Genomic DNA, 16,723 nt, shown 5'->3' on the forward strand with positions numbered 1-16,723 from the left:
CAGTGATGGAGGAAAGGGGAGAGAGGACAGAGGGGACAGGGAACACAGGGTTGGAAGGGGAGAGGTGGAACGCACAAGGCTGACCCTCCAGCGTGCGCCTCTGTCCATCCGTCCCCCCGCCTTCCCTCCCCCTGGCGCTCTGCTTCTCTCCATTCCGGTGGCGCTTCTGTCCACCCCCAGCCTGGAGCTCTCCAACGTGCGGGGAAGAGCCTCTCCAAAGCGAGCGAGTTGCTGAGGTCCCTGCGCCTTGCCACGGGCTTCCCCTCTCTCTGCCAGGGCGCTGTGCTTCATCCGATCCCGCTTCGTGTCCAGCCCGGCCTCGCTGCTGCTGTGGCTGCAATCTTCCTGGGAGAGAGAGGTGTGTGAGAGAGAGAGATTGCCTGCCTGGGCTCCTCACCATGGTGACATTTGAATTTGGTGATTTATGTGTCATCAACAGCACAAGCACTAGCCACCGCTGCCTCTCCCCGCGACCCCTCTCCCCCTTCACCTCCCGGCTCCCTGGCGGAGCAAAGTTCTCCGGGGAGGCTGCGCTGCACGGTTCTGAGCACTCCCTTTGCTACTGCAGCTCTTCGGGGCGCAAGGTGGAAGTTTCGCCGAGGGCACAAAATATCCTGCACTGGCTCTGGTGGCACCCCCAACACTATTCTCATAAAAAGCAGTTACAGACTGTGACAGCTCACTGTTTTACATAGACTTTATTGTACTGTGTATAAAATTGAATACAATCAATCCAAAGGCAAGTTTCAGAGGCACATAATGTGTGTAGTCTGTGGGAGTCTGACCTTTGTCTTCCCCAGCTACTGGGATAATTATTGTGATCTATGTTATGGTCTAATAAGTAACTAACAATATCAGGGTCTTTTGGGAATTGTGTTCCTATTGGAACTGGTGAAACCTTTGGAAAAATTCCTTACTACCTTCTGAAATTAGCAGGAGACACGCTGGGCTTCTGTGGAAATTCAACAATGTTCCTGCGTCAGTTCAGAAGATGGAGAATATCTGACAATGTTCTCCTCAGACAAAATTAACTACTGGCATCAGAGAACATCTTCATTCACTAGAAGATGTCTTATTTGGTTTTTATTTTTGTCCTACTTTCAGCACCTCTGGTCTTTGTAAGAATAGCAATTTACATGTCTGAAGAGAATCTGGATTTTCAAGTAAAAAATCCTGAGGTAGCTGTGAATGCTTTAATAAACAACATAATGATCCCTGATGGTGAAATATTAGTAGTCTAGCCATAGAAAAGTTATTGTTTAAAGAGGTAACTCAGATATTGGGCCTGATTTTCTACTCTCATACACCAGTGTTAAACCAGTGTAACTCCATTGACATCAGTAGGGTTACATCAGTTTTACATTGGTGTAACTCCATTGACAATCATTCCCATTGTTTGGCAGGGCTCCCTTTGCACATTCAGCTATGTCAGTGTCGCCAAATAAAGTTATCTGTGGTATCTACTGTAGTTAAACACAAGAGTGTTAGTTCGGAATTACATTATTGATCATTTAAACCAACAATATCATGTTACACAAGTTTTTTACAGTGAAACCCCAGTTTAAAATTAGGCTGTGTAAAAAACCCCTAAAAACCAAAGGAGTCCTTATTTTCAGACTTTAAAAAATGAAAGGAATCAGGGCTTTCCTGGACTTTGGATAGTCTGTAAACATCCTGAGATAGTACCTGAAAGACAATAAATGAGAGTGAACCTGCATGTATGCCCAGAAAACTTCACTTATTGCTTTAATGAAGCTTAATCTTCTTCCATCCTGAAATCCCCTTCCAAAATGCCTCACTTTGTAACCAATTTCAATAACTGCACAAAAGAGACGTTTTAAAAGATTTACACAAAAGTAACATTAAATATCAAAACTTAATATAACGTTAAAGTTATGACTTAAATCTGAATTCTTCTTGAATATCTTTTGTAGCCCTAAGGGCAAAATCCCACTCTTATTCACACCCATGTCAATCCAAAGTAAATTGCTAGGATCTGATTCACATTTACACTATAGCCCCTTTACACTGCTGTGGCAGCCAAAAGGGGCCTTTAACATGAGTGGGAGATGTAATGTAGCTTACAGTCATTTTAAGCCCCTTTACATTGCCAGAGCTGTGTAAAGGGGTTTAATGTAAATGACAGTCAGGCCCATTGACTATTTTGGAGTTACAGTTTACTGCTGTCCTTATTTCACCCCAAAATGTCCAGGTATGGATCACTATGGTAGCTAAGAACTGCTCCTGGACTAAAGCACTTTCCTTGACTGCTGCCTCATGGAAGCTCAAGAGGCTTGTAGGAATGCTCAGCAATAGAGGCTGTTACCTTTGTTGATGGAACACTTTCTTCCATTTCAGTGTTGGCTACATAAGCCACATTAATGAGGTCTGATTTTCAGAGGATGGATGGTCAATACTTTCTAAAAATCAGGCCCCATTAAGGTGCTTCAAGTTGGGCCCCCAAAAATCAGTGTCCCCCAAACCATAAGTAACTTTTAAAAATGGAGGCTCTAGAATAGGGTGGACAAACTTTTTGGCTCGAGGGCCACATCGGGATTGCGAAACGGTATGGAGGGCTGGATAGGGAAGGCTGTGCCTCCCCAAACAGCTTGGCCCCCGCCCCCTATCCTCCCCCTCCCCGCCCCCTGACTGCCCCCCTCAGAACCTCCGACTCATCCAACCCCCCCTGCTCCTTGTCTCCTGACCGCCCCCTCCTGGGACCCCCTGCCCCTAACTGCCTCCCCAGGGACCCACACCCTATCGAACCCTCCCTGCTCCCCGTCTCCTGACTGCCCCGACCCCTATCCACCCCCCACCCACCCCCTGACAGGCCCCCTGGGACCCCTGACCCATCCATCCCTCCCCCACTCCTTGTCCCCTGACCACCCCCTTCCAGGACCCCCATCTCTAACTGCCCCCCCCCAGGACCCCATTCCCAGCCAACTGCCACCCCGCTCCCTGTCTCCTGACTGCCCCCCCTGAACCTCTGCCCCATCCAACCGCCACCTGTCCCCTGACTGCCCCCTGGGACCTCCTGCCCTCCCTCCGTCCCCTTACCTTTACCAGGCCGCTCAGAGCGGCAGGACAGGCTTATTTGAAAGCCTTGGAGGTGGGCGAGCGCAAGCCATGCTGCCTGCGCTGCTGCATCACTGCAGAGAAGGGGGAACAGCAGGGGAGGGGCTGGGAGCTCAAGGGCCGGGCAGGACAGTCCCACGGGCCGTAGTTTGCCCACCCCTGCTCTAGAAAATGTAATAGGGAATCAACTGAAAACTCCACTTGCTAAACACCACCACATCAAGCTTTTTCCTGATGTCCCCACATTAAATGTTCTTTACATTGAATAATGAGGCATTTCTGCTTCCATATACAGTACTGAGCATTTCAATTTTATCTTGAATTCCACCCCCATCCCAGGGATTATGCAAGTGTAGGTGAGCATGAAGCAATCTTGGTTTTGATACCTGTGATGGTGATAAGCACGTGGCCCAATGAAGCACAGTGTAAAAAGTGCAAATGCAAAGGCTGGTAAGGACCAGGTTGCTGTGGCATAGCCAAACCATTCCACTATCTCACCAAAGAAATTAGCTCCAGATACATATGTGAATAGTCCCCCTGCATTCAAAAAAAGTCACAAGTGCATATAAGAAGAGTGAAAACGAATTACCCTCATTTCAAGTCAACAACAAAACATTGCAGGGTGGGGACTGTAAGTCACACTTTTCACATTTAGAAGGCTTGATTTTCCTCCCACTGAACCCATGTAAATCAATGAATAATTCCAAAGCCAGTAGAATTATACTAAAGTAAAACTGGCACAAGTGAGAGGAAAAATAAGCCCACAGACTTCAAACCACTTTACAATCATCAATTCTCACAGCTAGAGACAGGGCTGAACCTATTTCACAGATCAAACTTGGTGGAATGGGGCCTGTGTTATTCAGATGGTCAGTCTAAATGATTGAATGGTCTCTTCTGGCCTTAAAAATCTATGAATCTATAAACTTCGGGGAGCTCAAATTCTGGATATATTTTGGAGCTAGAGTCCATTGCTACTCACCAAACCCATGTTAGGGTAAATTAGTAACTGAGGCAGGAAGAGGTTACCAGAGGCAACAAGCCAACAGAAGGAGTCAGAGTCAAGATCAGAATTAGAACCAGAAAGATCCTAGATCCCCATATTGAGCTCAGACCACTTCTCTCTCAAGGACAAGACACTCCCAAATCACTTCTCTCTAAAGGGGACAGAAGATGGAGCAGAGAGGGGTTGATGAGCAGGTTTGGCAATGGCAAAACATAGATCCAGAATATTGGTCAGGGCAATTTTTACACGACATGCCATAGATTCATCAGGGGAACATGCCATAGACAGGGGAGCATGACACAGAAGAAGTCTTCAGCTCTTTTGCCCTGTGGTGGGTCATTTCCACATGCCAGTCAGAAAGGAGTTAAAGCACTCCTCTGGGTACAATCAGCATCAACCCAGCACACCTGTGCGGCTTGATTGCTGCTCAGTGCAGGATGGCGCTCTGAAAGAGCAGGACTGCAACTCAGAGTTTCCCTGAGCCTTGGAAGCAGGGGGCTGCTGACCAAGAATACAGCTTGAGAGTCTAGGCTACTGAGGGCCTCTCAGAAAGGAGGAGTGTCAGTACTTCTTTCTTTTTTTTTTCTCTTTGTTTTCCTGAAGGCCTAGGTGTAGTGACAGAGCTATAGCAGTGGAGAATGCTTATGTCCCAACCCTGACGTAAGGGTAAATTAGAGGGAGATTTGAAGCCTGTGCACATGAGAGACAAAGAACCCACGTAGCATGGATCCAGAGCAAGTGCAAGTGGCTGACATGGAGCCAGCCACAGCCGTCAACCCAGCAACGGGAGTTTCAGCAGCAACTGGTGCAACAGGCCACTCAACAACAGCTCCAGACAACCCAATAACAGCAGCTGCTATCCGAGATGGCGACCCAGCAGAAAGACCTGCAACAAAACCTGGTACATCAGTTACTTGTGGGGCAACAGGTGGCCCCGGCAGCCAGGGATCCAGCGGCCAGTGAAGCTGACTAAGATGGGCCTGATTCGTGTTTTAAAAGATTCACACTAAAGTAACATTTAATGCAGGGGTCGGCAACCTTTCAGAAGTGGTGTGCCGAGTCTTCATTTATTTATTCTAATTTAAGGTTTCGTGTGCCAGTAATACATTTTAATGTTTTTAGAAGGTCTCTTTCTATAAGTCTATAATATATAACTAAACTATTGCTTTATGTAAAGTAAATAAGGTTTTAAAAATGTTTAAGAAGGTTCATTTAAAATTAAATTAAAATGCAGAGCCCCCCAGACCGGTGGCCAGGACCCGGGCAGTGTGAGTGCCACTGAAAATCAGCTCGTGGGCCGACTTTGGCACACGTGCCGTAGGTTGCCTACCCCTGATTTAATGTAAAAGCTTATTATAATGTTAGAGTTATGACATAAATCTGAATTCTTTTTCTGATTTGTGTTTTAAAATATGACCCTGGGTTTTCTTGACCACTTTCAAGCAGGACCAGGAACAGGCCTCCAGAGCACTTGGCCCTTGTATTCGCCCCCTACCTGACTGACACAGCCTGCTGAGGGCTTGACCCTGTGGCTGCTTAGGACAGGGCAGTCCCTAGGGGGGTGCAGGGCCTGGGACATAGGCGCCGAGTTTCTAATATGCCAGGGGGTGCTCCCCCTGAGCCCGCCCAGGCCCCACCCCACTCCACCCCTCCCCCAAACCCCCACCCCCTTCCTGCTTCTTCCCACCCCTGCCCTGCCTCTTCCCGCCCCTGCCCCTTCCCCGCCCAGTTCTGCCCCCTCCCCTGAGCGTGCTACACCGTCACTTCTCTCCTCTCCCCGCCAGCACTTCCTGATGCAGTGAAACATCTGATCCACGGTAGGCGCTGAGAGGGAGGGGAAGGTGCTGATCAGCGGGGTCCGCTGGTGGGCAGGAGGCACAGGGGGGAGGGGGAGGTTCTCATAGGGTGACTCCTCCTTGCACCCCCCACCTGCCTGCCCATCTCCCCTTCACCTCCTCACCCTGCTAGCCCACCTGCCTCCCACCTCACCTCCCCGCCCACGCACCTGCGGAGCTTCCCAAAGCGCGGGGCCTGAGGTTGTTGCCCCGATTCACCATATCCAAGGGACGGCTCTGGTTTGGGATTACACACTGATTAAGTCTGCCATTCTGGACTTTCTCTATATCAGCAAAGAAATGCTCCTTGACCACTTCTGTACGCAAACATGTCCTGAAGGAGTCCAGCCACATGTGATGGCCCAAAAACTGAAGGACCATTGCTGGTAGTGGTTACGGTCGGAGGAGAGAACTGGAGTACTTGTCCAGCAGTTCATACAAATATTCCTCACTCAGGTATGGGAGCGGGTACTGAGGCATCCGCCAAGGTCATTAACAACGGTGATGCAAATGATGGAAAACTTTTTTGCTGCTATGGAACCCCCAGAGAACAGATGGAAAGGGACAACCTAGGGCTTAGAAGCTGACCCAGCCTGATGTGAAGTCTGGACAGGTGAAATGCACCCCATGCTGGTCAGGGACAAATACCCTTGTCTTCAGTCTCTCAGTGAGTCCCAGCAACAGGCCAGAAAGGGCCCAGACAAAATCTAACCAGGACAGTTGATTCCCAGCCCTGCTAATGAGTGGGGGTTACTACGGACTTAGATGCCAAACCTCTACAACAAGCAGGGTCATCGCTGAACAAGAAGATGGGCTCAGACCACAACATGGTGATCTTTTTCTCATGTAGGTGACTGGGACACATCTGAAGAGAATGCCCCATGATGGAGTGCGAGTATGCCCAGATGTGGACAACAGAAAGCAGAACAAGGAAGAAAGAGCCCGCCAAAATAACAGTACTTGGATTGATTAATGGGACAAAAGTGTGTGGTCTGTTGGACTCCAGATGTAGCCAGACCTTGGTCCAGTCTCCCCTGGCTGCTGTAGAAGGGGTCGCAAGTGAGATAATCTTCCTCCAGTGCATTCATGGAGATGTGATGGCCTTCCCCAGCTGATGACTATAGTTAACTGTTGGTCAGCATATGGATGCCCACCTGGTAGCTACTTCCTCAATATTGGCACTACCCTGTCATTACTGGTCAGGACTGGGAATATTTCTGGGAAATTATTCACAAAGTAGGAAAACTGGAGACTGTGACCTCTGACCTAGTCCTGGCACCTGGCTCAAGATCCATGTGACTGCCATCCAGGTTGCAGACAGAAGAGGTAACTGGGCGATTGCCATTAGCACTGCAGGCACTCGTTGTACAGAAAACAGGATGGCTCTAGTATGCAGAAAGGGAGCATGACCAGCACTAGGGCCCAAGAGACAGCATCCAGCTGCAGAGTCAGCGGAGCCAAGCAGCACCCTCATTCAGCTGGACAGATCTACGTTTGCTGAAATGGTGGGGGACAGTGGCACTACACCCATGGGCATCCCCAGCCCGGCATCCACCCCCATACAGTTTCCCATAGCTTCCCCATCATTTTCTGCAGGGAAGCATAGAAATTCTGCAGAGCGACATGAATTCCACATGCGCACAGTAGTGCAGAATTCCCCCAGGAGTATATGCTATTATATTTGTCTCTCCAACCCTATATTTTTAGAGTACAACATCATGCAGGAAAGAAACACAGCAATGAAGACTTCTTTTGTGGGAAGTGGGGGAGTCACGCTTGGATGATGGGATTCTGACCTCCATCATAAGGGGGGAGGGTATATGCTGGGGCAGATCCTCTGAGCACAGTCAGACTCGACACAGTGCACCTCGTGAGACTTGGCAAGCCTGGAAATGGGCAAGTTCTTAAAAGGGAGGATCCCTGCTCAATGCATGGCAGCACGCTGAAGGAGCAGGACTGCAACTCAGAACTCCTGGCCCCCCGGAATAGGAGGTTACTGACCAAGGTTTGAAAGTCTTGGCTGCTCAGGCCCTCTCAGAAAGAAGGAGGGCTGGTACTTTCCTCTTTGGCTTCTTGAAGGCCTAGGACTCTGCTTTTTATGGGCTGTGAAAGCAGACTGAATTTTTGTTTTTACTACTTTAACTCCCCTGCCAAGGGGCAGATGCCCTGAACTCCAAGACAGGAGCAGCACCTGCCCTGCCCCAAGGGGGCGCTAGAGAGGTATAGCCTACGACACTTCCAAAGCCACAGCTGGGCATCCCCCCAAAACCCAAGCTGTGCAAAGTTCACATAGAAAGTGTTCTTCAGGACTCAGAGAGTAGGAGTGGCCTGCTGAACTCTCTCCCCGTCATCTGCAAAATTTAGGCCAAAGATGTATGATTACCATGCCTCTGCAATTAATTCATGCTGTAGGGGGAACACCTGAGTCAAGTATCCATGTGAAACTAATGGCTCCAAATAACTTTAAGAGCTTTGTGTTTTGATGTATATTTTACTTTTGCCAGCCCCCCACCCGCCTACTATTTATCCAGTTGTGCTTCTGTTTTTGGGTGAGGGGCATAGGGAGAATGTACCTTGTGGAATCTTGTAAGTATGGTCTCCAGGTTTCCTTAGCTGGCGTAGCAGGATGTCACTGTGAATATTGATTCCCATGCCAAACAAAAACAACAGAACACCTACAGAATGAAAATGAGATATTGATTGGCATGATAGCTCCTGGTCTGGCTAATTACAGAATCATAGAAATGTACGGCTGAAAGGGACCTCAGAGGGTCATCAAGTCCAGCCCTCTATACTGAGGCTGGACCAAGTGTCAGGTCAGCTGGGCAACTAGCCTTGTTTGGAGCAGGAACAGGCTGGGGCAAGGGCAGGGACAGGCTGGAATAGGAACAGTCTGTCAGAACCACTATGCCGCTGGAAGTAACCCTGACAAGATAGTGACATTGAGCAGCGTGCTTTCATTAGGAGTCTATATATCTACTTTGGGGTCACTTGGTTAGACCCTTGGTTGTGGATTGGCTGGAACCTTACTATTTGCAGGAAATTACTTCAGATGACTCATCAGGCTCAGAATCTTCATCACACTAAGTAGACCTAGACCACCCTGACAGGTGTTTGTCCAATCTTTTTTAAAATCCTTCAATGATGAGGATTCCACAACCTCCCTTGGAAGACTATTCCTGGCCTTAAATACCCTTAGAAAGTTTTTCCTACTATCTAACCTAAATCTCCCTTGCTGCAGATTAAGCCCATTACTTCTTGTCCTACCTTCAGTTGATGTGGAGAATAATTGATCGCCATCCTCTTTAAAACAGCCTTTAACATATTGGAAATCTGTTATCAAGTCCTCCCTCAGTTTTCTTTTCTGAAGATTAAACATGCCCAGTTTTTAAACCTTCCCTCATAGGTTATCTAAACTGTTTATCATTTTTGTGCTCTCTGCTGGACTCTGCAATTTACCCACATCTTTCCTAAAGAGTACTCTAACTGAGGTCTCACCAGTGCCAAGTAGAGCAAGACAATTACCTCCCAGGCTTACATAGGACACTCCTGTTAATATACCCCAGAATATTAGCCTTTTTCAGAGCTGCATCATATCCAATTTGTGCTCCTCTATAACCCCCAGATTCTCTTCTACAGTACTACTGCCTACCCAGTTATTCCCCATTTTGTAGTTGTGCATTTAATTTTTCCTTCCTAAGTGCACTACTCTGCACTTCTCTTTGTTGAAATTCATCTTGTCGATTTCAGACCAATTTCTCCAATTTTCAATTTCAGACCAAATTCTCCAATTTTGAATTCTAATCTTGTCCTCCAAGTGCATACAACCCCTCCTAGCTTGATGTCATCTGCCCAATTTATAAGCACACTCTCCACTCCATTATCAGAGTCACTAATGAAAGTATTGAATAGTACCGGACCCAGGACTGAGCTCTGTGGGACCCCACTAGATATGTCCTCCCAGTTTGACAGTGAACTATTGATAACTACTCTTTGCATATGGTTTTTCAACCATTTGTGCACCCAATATAATTTCATCTAGATGACACTTCCCTAATTTACTTGTGAGAATGTCATGTGGAACTGTGTCAAAAGCCTTACTAAAATCAAGGTATATCACATCTTCCCCCTATCCACTAGGCCAGTAACCCTGTCAAAGAAGAAAATTAGGTTAGTCTGGCATGATTTATTCTTGACAAATCCATGCTGGCTATTCTTTATAACCCTATTATCCTCTAGGTGCATACAAATTAATTGTTTAACAATTTGTTTCAGTATCTCTCCAGGTATCCGAGTTAGGATGACAAGTCTATAATTCCCTAGGTTCTCCGTGTTTCCTTTTTTATTATGTTTGCCCTGCTCCAGTCCTCTGGGACCTTGCCCTCCTTCAGGAGTTCTCAAAGATAACTGCTAACTGTTCTGAGATTGCTTCAGCTAGTTCCTTAAGTAACCTAGGGTGAATTTCATCAGGCCCTACAGAGGTGAGTAGACCCAATAGATGCTGCTCACTAAAGTTTCAGGAAGCTTATGGTGCAGGTACCTTGATTACCATAAGTGGGATCGGAAAGGAATTTCCCCCCAGGTCAGATTAGCAGGGACCGTGGGTTTTTTTCACCTTTCTCTGTAGCATGAGTGTGTGGGTCACTTGCCAAGCTTATCTTAGTATATCTCACTTAATCATATCCCTGTGATTGCGGGAGCCTCAGGCCCTGGTGCACCTTGATCCCTCCTATTCTCTGCATGTGGCACATAATAGTCCAGTCTCCTGCGAGCTGTAATTCTTTGGTCTAATTTCGTCATTGTGCTTAGTGTGGGGGTGCTGGGTGGGGTTGGTGGCCCGTGGTATACTGGAAGTCAGACTAGATGATCTAGGTGTCCCTTTTGGCCTCAAATGCTATGACTTGAACACATCTAACTTATCTAAATATTCTTTCACCTTTTCTTTCCCTATTTTGGCTTGCATTCCCTTCTCTTTTGTTAATATTAATTGTGTTGAGTATCTGGTCACCATTTAGCTTCTTAGTGAAAACTGAAGCAAAATAGGTATTAAGCATCCCAGGTTTCTGGATGATATCAGTCATTAGCTCTCCTTCCTCACTACGTAGAGGATCTACACTTTCCTTCATCTTTCTCTTGCTCCTAGTGTATTTAAAGAACCTCTTATTGCCTTTTATGCCCCTTACTAGGTATAATTCATTTTGTACCTTAGACTTTCTGATTTTGTCCCTACATGCTCATGCTATTCTTTTGTACTGCTCCTTATCAGTTTGACCATGTTTCCACTTTTTGTAAGATTCCTTTTTGATTTCAGCCTTAAAAGCTCCTGATTGAACCATATTGGCCTCTTACTATCTTTACATCACGTTGGTAGTTGTGCTTTTAATACTGTCTCCTTGAGAAATTGCCAGCTCTCTTTAGTTCTTAGATTTTCTATTATAACTACTCATTATGTATTCATTAGGGCAAATTTATCTTTGGGGGAAGCAGGTATAAATCCATTGACTTCACCCTTTTACACCTGGCCTGAACTGGAGCCATGCTGTCAATTCAAAATTTATGCTTTTTGGTATCCTAATGAGGAAACTACCAAATTAAATGGTTTCTGCCACCAGACCCAATACATATAAATGAATGATGACAAAACAGCATTATTTTATATTAGTTATGGGATCCTAATGTAACCTCAGCACAGCTGCTAGTATAGATGATGTGTTCCAGGAGCAGAAGAAATCTGAACAAGGTTGAAGGCATAGTGTCCATGGATGGGTCAGTAGGGTATGTGCTAAAACACATGGACTATACGCTAACCCTAAGCCTCAGTCTGGAATGTAGAATGCATCGGAAGATTGTTAACCTCAGTAATCTGGAAGAACCCAGATCAAGGTGCTCAAAGCTTCCCTTCCTGGCTGCCAAGTTTCAAGCATACACATGTCTGAAAACAGAATGTATCTCATAGATTTCAAACTGACTGATTAATTCATTGTTGTATGCAGTGTTGTTGTAGCTGTGTTGGTCCAGGATGCCAGAGAGACAAGGTGGGTGATTAATATCTTTTATTGGACCAACTTCTGTTGGTGAGAGAGACAAGCTTTCGAGCTTACACAGGACCTGAAGAAGAGCTCTGTGTAAGCTCAAAAGCTTGTCTCTCTCACCAACAGAAGTTGGTCCAATCAAAGATACTACCTCACCCACCTTATCTCTCTATTGTTAATTCAGTCAGCAGTATACTTGTTGGGCCTGACTCCTCTCACATCAGAGTAAATTGAAAGTCTAGAGATATCAGTGGAGTTGGACCAGTGTGAAATTTGGGAAAGTGAAAGGAAAATCAGGACTAATTGCAGTGTTGTTGGAGACATGTTGGTCCCAGGATATTAGAGGGGCAAGGTGAATGAGGTAATATCTTTTATTGGATCAACTTCTGTTGGTGAGAGAAACAAGGTTTTGAGCTACGCAGAGCCTTCTTCAGGTAGCTCAAAATCTTGTCTCTTTCACCAACAGAAGTTGGTCCAATAAAAGATATTACTTGACCCACTGTGAAGGAATGCACCCCTGTATTCATATCCTAAACATTATTGTAATAATCTTTGTACAATATATGCCTTGTGAGGTATCATTTGGAAACTAATAATTCACTGGTCAATAATATCATGATGAAATGTGTGTAGTAAAATTATGTAACAAGTTATGAACATAAGCTGAAATCATAACTGAAGTGTGTTTACCAGACAAGTCTAGGGCATGGGTAAACCTGTTTCTCAAAGACAAACGACAAGCTCACACCTCTAACCAGGTGTCATCAAAGCTGATGGGCCATCATCGATCAAGCAGTAATTCTTTGGCAAGGAAGTGGGGCAGAAACAAACAGATCTGCATCTGAGGCTATGTACATACTACCACTTAATGCGTGGAACCTCTTTCACCCCCAGACTCCTTGACTCCAACCTCCCAGTGGGAATGAACTTTATCTAGGGGTAACCCTCAGGAAAATGCTTTTCAAAGCATGACTGAACAGTAAAAGTGAGGGGCAAAAACAGCCCAAGTTCTCTCTCCCTATCCATCTCTTTTATTTTCACCTAAGACAAAAGAAACAGCCATTGGATTTTGGGAGCAAATATTGGCCTGAGAGTTTCATCATAATGTTACTTTAAACATATGTTAAGAGACTTCAGCTTGATCCAAGTCTAGTTTGTTAAGTTTAGCACTAGAAAGTGTTTTATCTTTATTCTTCTTGTGACCATTTCTGACTTTAAAGCGTTATACTTGTACTCACTTAAAATCTACCGCTTTGCAGGTAAATTAACTTGTTTTATTCTTTAATTAAAACTGATCCAATCTTGTGAATTGTTTGAGTAACTCCATTTAAGGTAGCAGACTGTTGTATATTGATCCCCTTAAAGGGGCAACTGACCTAATATATCTGGATTGTCCAGAAGAGGGCTGGATAGTGCAGAACACATGTTTTTGGGGGGAAGTCCATGATTGGGAGTGTGTCACCCTGCAAGTAGTAACCAAGGCTGCTAGAAGCCAGAGAGTAGCTGGTGTTTCCTAGTAGGCTGCTGGGGTCAGAGCTGCTGGACATGGGCTGTGGCTATGCACAGACACTCAGGCTGTGACCTGCATGATGTCTGGCTGTTTGTGAGGAGCCCAGGTTGGGAGCTACAGCAGCAAAGCATGGTGAGGCACCCCAGGATTTCAGGGCAGAGGTGACACAGCCCCTCACTAGTCTGGATTGCATCCCGGAATGTCATACCCACATTGTCTCTCCACCATTTTAATGCTAATTTTACAGTTGCCATTATTGTGACTAATATTTAACAACTCTGTTCATGAATACTGGATGAAGCAAGAAATACCCTGGGAGGAAAAATAGTGCAACTTAAGAAAGGAAGGCCAAATTCAACCCTGATGTAACTCTACTGATGATCAAATTTATGCTAGAGATGATTTTAAGGCCCAATATTCTTAACTTTGAATTCCCTGGATCTGTCAGTTTAACTTAACGTTGTGCAATATGATAACCTTTTTGGTATTTTGGGCCCAATTCCCCTCTCCCACCTGTGTAAACCAGGAGTAAGACCAATTAAGTTTTACTGGGGTAGAGAGCAGAATGAGACCCAAGAAGTATAAGAAGAGTAGATACAATAAAGCTTATCGTTAATAAACGCTTTAAAAATGTAATAGATGTGTTGATATAAGATCAGCTAATGGATAAGCTTTATTATTAACGCAGTAGTATGTGACAGTTTCATTAGAGTAAATGTGCATTTAGCTTTTCCTAACAAATGTATGGTGATAACATTATAAACTGATAATTGTAGCTTTGGAAAATTCCAGTCTTTCCTTATTAAATATTTATATTTTGGTTTGAGTCCCATCGTGTTAGGGGCTGTATAAACAGAGGTTTGTATAGCACAAGCTCCCTATCCTGAAGAGCTTACGCAATACAACATCTAATTATCCCCAGAGGCAGGTGGAAGTGTGGAGGGATACAATCAACATAGTCACTACTTGTGTCCATGTCAATTTGCTTTTATACAACAAATTTAGCAATTACGTATGTAAATAATACTTCCTTTCCCCACCTGCCCTTCAGCCTTGCCAATACACCTTAGTAAATGTCTCATAGGCATTGTGGCAGAGGTGAGTCTGGAGAAGGGATGACCAGCTCTAATAATTAACAGAAATGGGTCAAAGCCAGAACCTCAAAACTAGTTCCCTCCCCCTACTTCTCTGCCACAGATGCCTTTTGGGGGAGCTGGGAGGAATAGGGTGGTGGGAACTGGGATGAAGGAGAGGTCACATTAAAGGTCCCTGATCCAAACTAGTCACTAATATTTTCGTCCCAATGAAGAACCAACCCCCCAGAGAATAATATCTGGCAGATGGGGTCAGAAATATCATAAAAGCACCTGGTTTTGTGATATTTCCTTCAAACCAGGAAGTAGCTTGCACATCACTTCCTAGTCATGCCCTTGTCTATGTCCCTAAGCAGACCCTCAGACCGACTCTGTTCACTTCTGGGTAACCCTACCCCTTCCCCCCCGGCAGTGGCCGAGCAGATTGGAGTGAACAGGAGTGACCAGATCGTCTCATTCTCTGTGTCCACAAAGTCAGGAGACAGAATAAACTGTCCAAAGCTCCCTGTTTCCAGACATCATGGAGAGAGGAGGGGCAGCCCCCTCCCAACAGTCATGAGAAGGGGAGAGAATTCTCCTCTTGCTCCCAGAAGCCTAGAGTGAAGTGCATAGATTGAGCCCTCACACCCTTCTTATCAAGCAAAAGGGAGCAGGGGGAGGACAGTTCCCTCAGCAGCCAGCGCAAAACTGCTAAAATCCCAACCTCCCCTGGCAGCAGATACTCCTGTTTTAACTCATCAGACCCCTGCTCAACCACTGCTATGTGCCACTGCTGACATTCTGCAGCAGAGCCCCATATTGTGTATGCATCAGGAGCAAGCATTGTTACAGCCAATTTAAATACTTGGGGAAATATTCACTAATGTTGGTATTGAATTAAACACTGGCCGTGTTGTTCATTTTGGACCTGATCCCGATTGCAATGGGAATTGAGGGCATTTGGCACCTCACAGGAATCACTCAGCACATTGACTTCACAATGAATAACACAGCATTAATTCAATTCAAATGTTTAGATTTGAATGTTTTCCCATGCACTGTGGGCTGCTACAGAGTCAGTATGTGAGAGGCAGTAAATACAACACTGGAGTAGGACTCAGGAGACCTCAGCTTTCTTCTAACGTAACCATGCTATATACTTGTCGCCTGAGTCAGGTGGTGTTTCATTAAGTCAGCTCACTTAATTTCAATAATAAGGTCTCTCCATGACCTAACTGCAAAGTGTGGTCAACAATAGGCCCTGACCTGGCCTGGCCTGGCCTCTTGGGTTATGGTAGAGGGATGTTCAATTGATCCTCCCTTCCTACCCTGGCTTCTCCCAGGAACTTCCATTTGATTTGATAGAAACAACCATCCCTTTTTATTTGGTCTGCTGGGCCCTGATTGGCTGCTGCCTGCTTCAGTCCTTTTAGCCTTTCTAGACAACTACACAGATCCCAAACTTGCTACCCTTCTCTTGTTAAAGTGCTGCTTCTCTAGGGCAGGGTGCACCAAGGCAACAGGATTTTCGGCAGGGGGCAGATAAAGTCTGGTACACCCTGTCGCAACACTGTAGCAATTTAAGTCCAAAAAGAGGACAAGGAGCAACAGGAAGGCAGAATGGATGTTTGAAGTCTCTGTGCAGGGAATGGATCTAGGGACTCTGCTGGAAGTGCCAAGTAACATCCAGAAGGTAGTTTATAGATTCATAGATACTAAGATCAGAAGGGACCATTACGATCATCTAGTCTGACCTCCTGCACAACGCAGGCCACAGAATTTCACCCACCCACTCCTGCAAAAAACCTCTCACTTATGTCTGAGCTATTGAAGTCCTTACTGAGATTGCTCAATAGGTTTCTTGAAGCCATAAACAAAGTTTCCATTATGGGCAAACTGTTCTGTATATCCTACACATCCTCAGCCTGAGAGCAGAGCCAATCAGAGCTCAAGGTGAAAATTCTACAAAGATAGGTGTTATTCAGAACACTTTGCTGAAGATGACCCAGGGTGGTATATCCACATAGCTGCCAAATTTTATTCCAAATGTGTCATTTTATGCAAATTCTGAGCTAATACCCTAAAGTTAAAAGTAAAGAAATAAAATCCTTAGAGGTGGCATATGTGCTACTGGGGCGGGGGGGAGGGGGGGAAGGTCTCAGAAGGCAATGAATTAACCAAACGGCAAGGCT

General features: G+C 45.6%; 1 protein-coding gene across 1 annotated transcript in view; it reads right to left on the reverse strand.

Moving 5' to 3' along the window:
* Window positions 1-703: 703 nt before the first annotated feature.
* SRD5A2 (steroid 5 alpha-reductase 2) overlaps window positions 704-16,723 on the reverse strand; it is a 61,626-nt gene continuing 45,606 nt past the window's right edge. Inside the window, exons 3-5 of the mRNA XM_037895375.2 lie at window positions 8,490-8,591; window positions 3,462-3,612; window positions 704-1,686 (exon numbers count right to left, since the gene is read on the reverse strand). Coding sequence (XP_037751303.2) covers window positions 1,620-1,686; window positions 3,462-3,612; window positions 8,490-8,591 — 320 coding nt within the window. The 3' untranslated portion in view covers window positions 704-1,619. The remainder of the gene's footprint in view (window positions 1,687-3,461; window positions 3,613-8,489; window positions 8,592-16,723) is intronic.

Source organism: Chelonia mydas, chromosome 3 (genome assembly GCF_015237465.2).
Source record: "Chelonia mydas isolate rCheMyd1 chromosome 3, rCheMyd1.pri.v2, whole genome shotgun sequence".
NCBI classification, from domain to species: Eukaryota; Metazoa; Chordata; order Testudines; family Cheloniidae; genus Chelonia; species Chelonia mydas.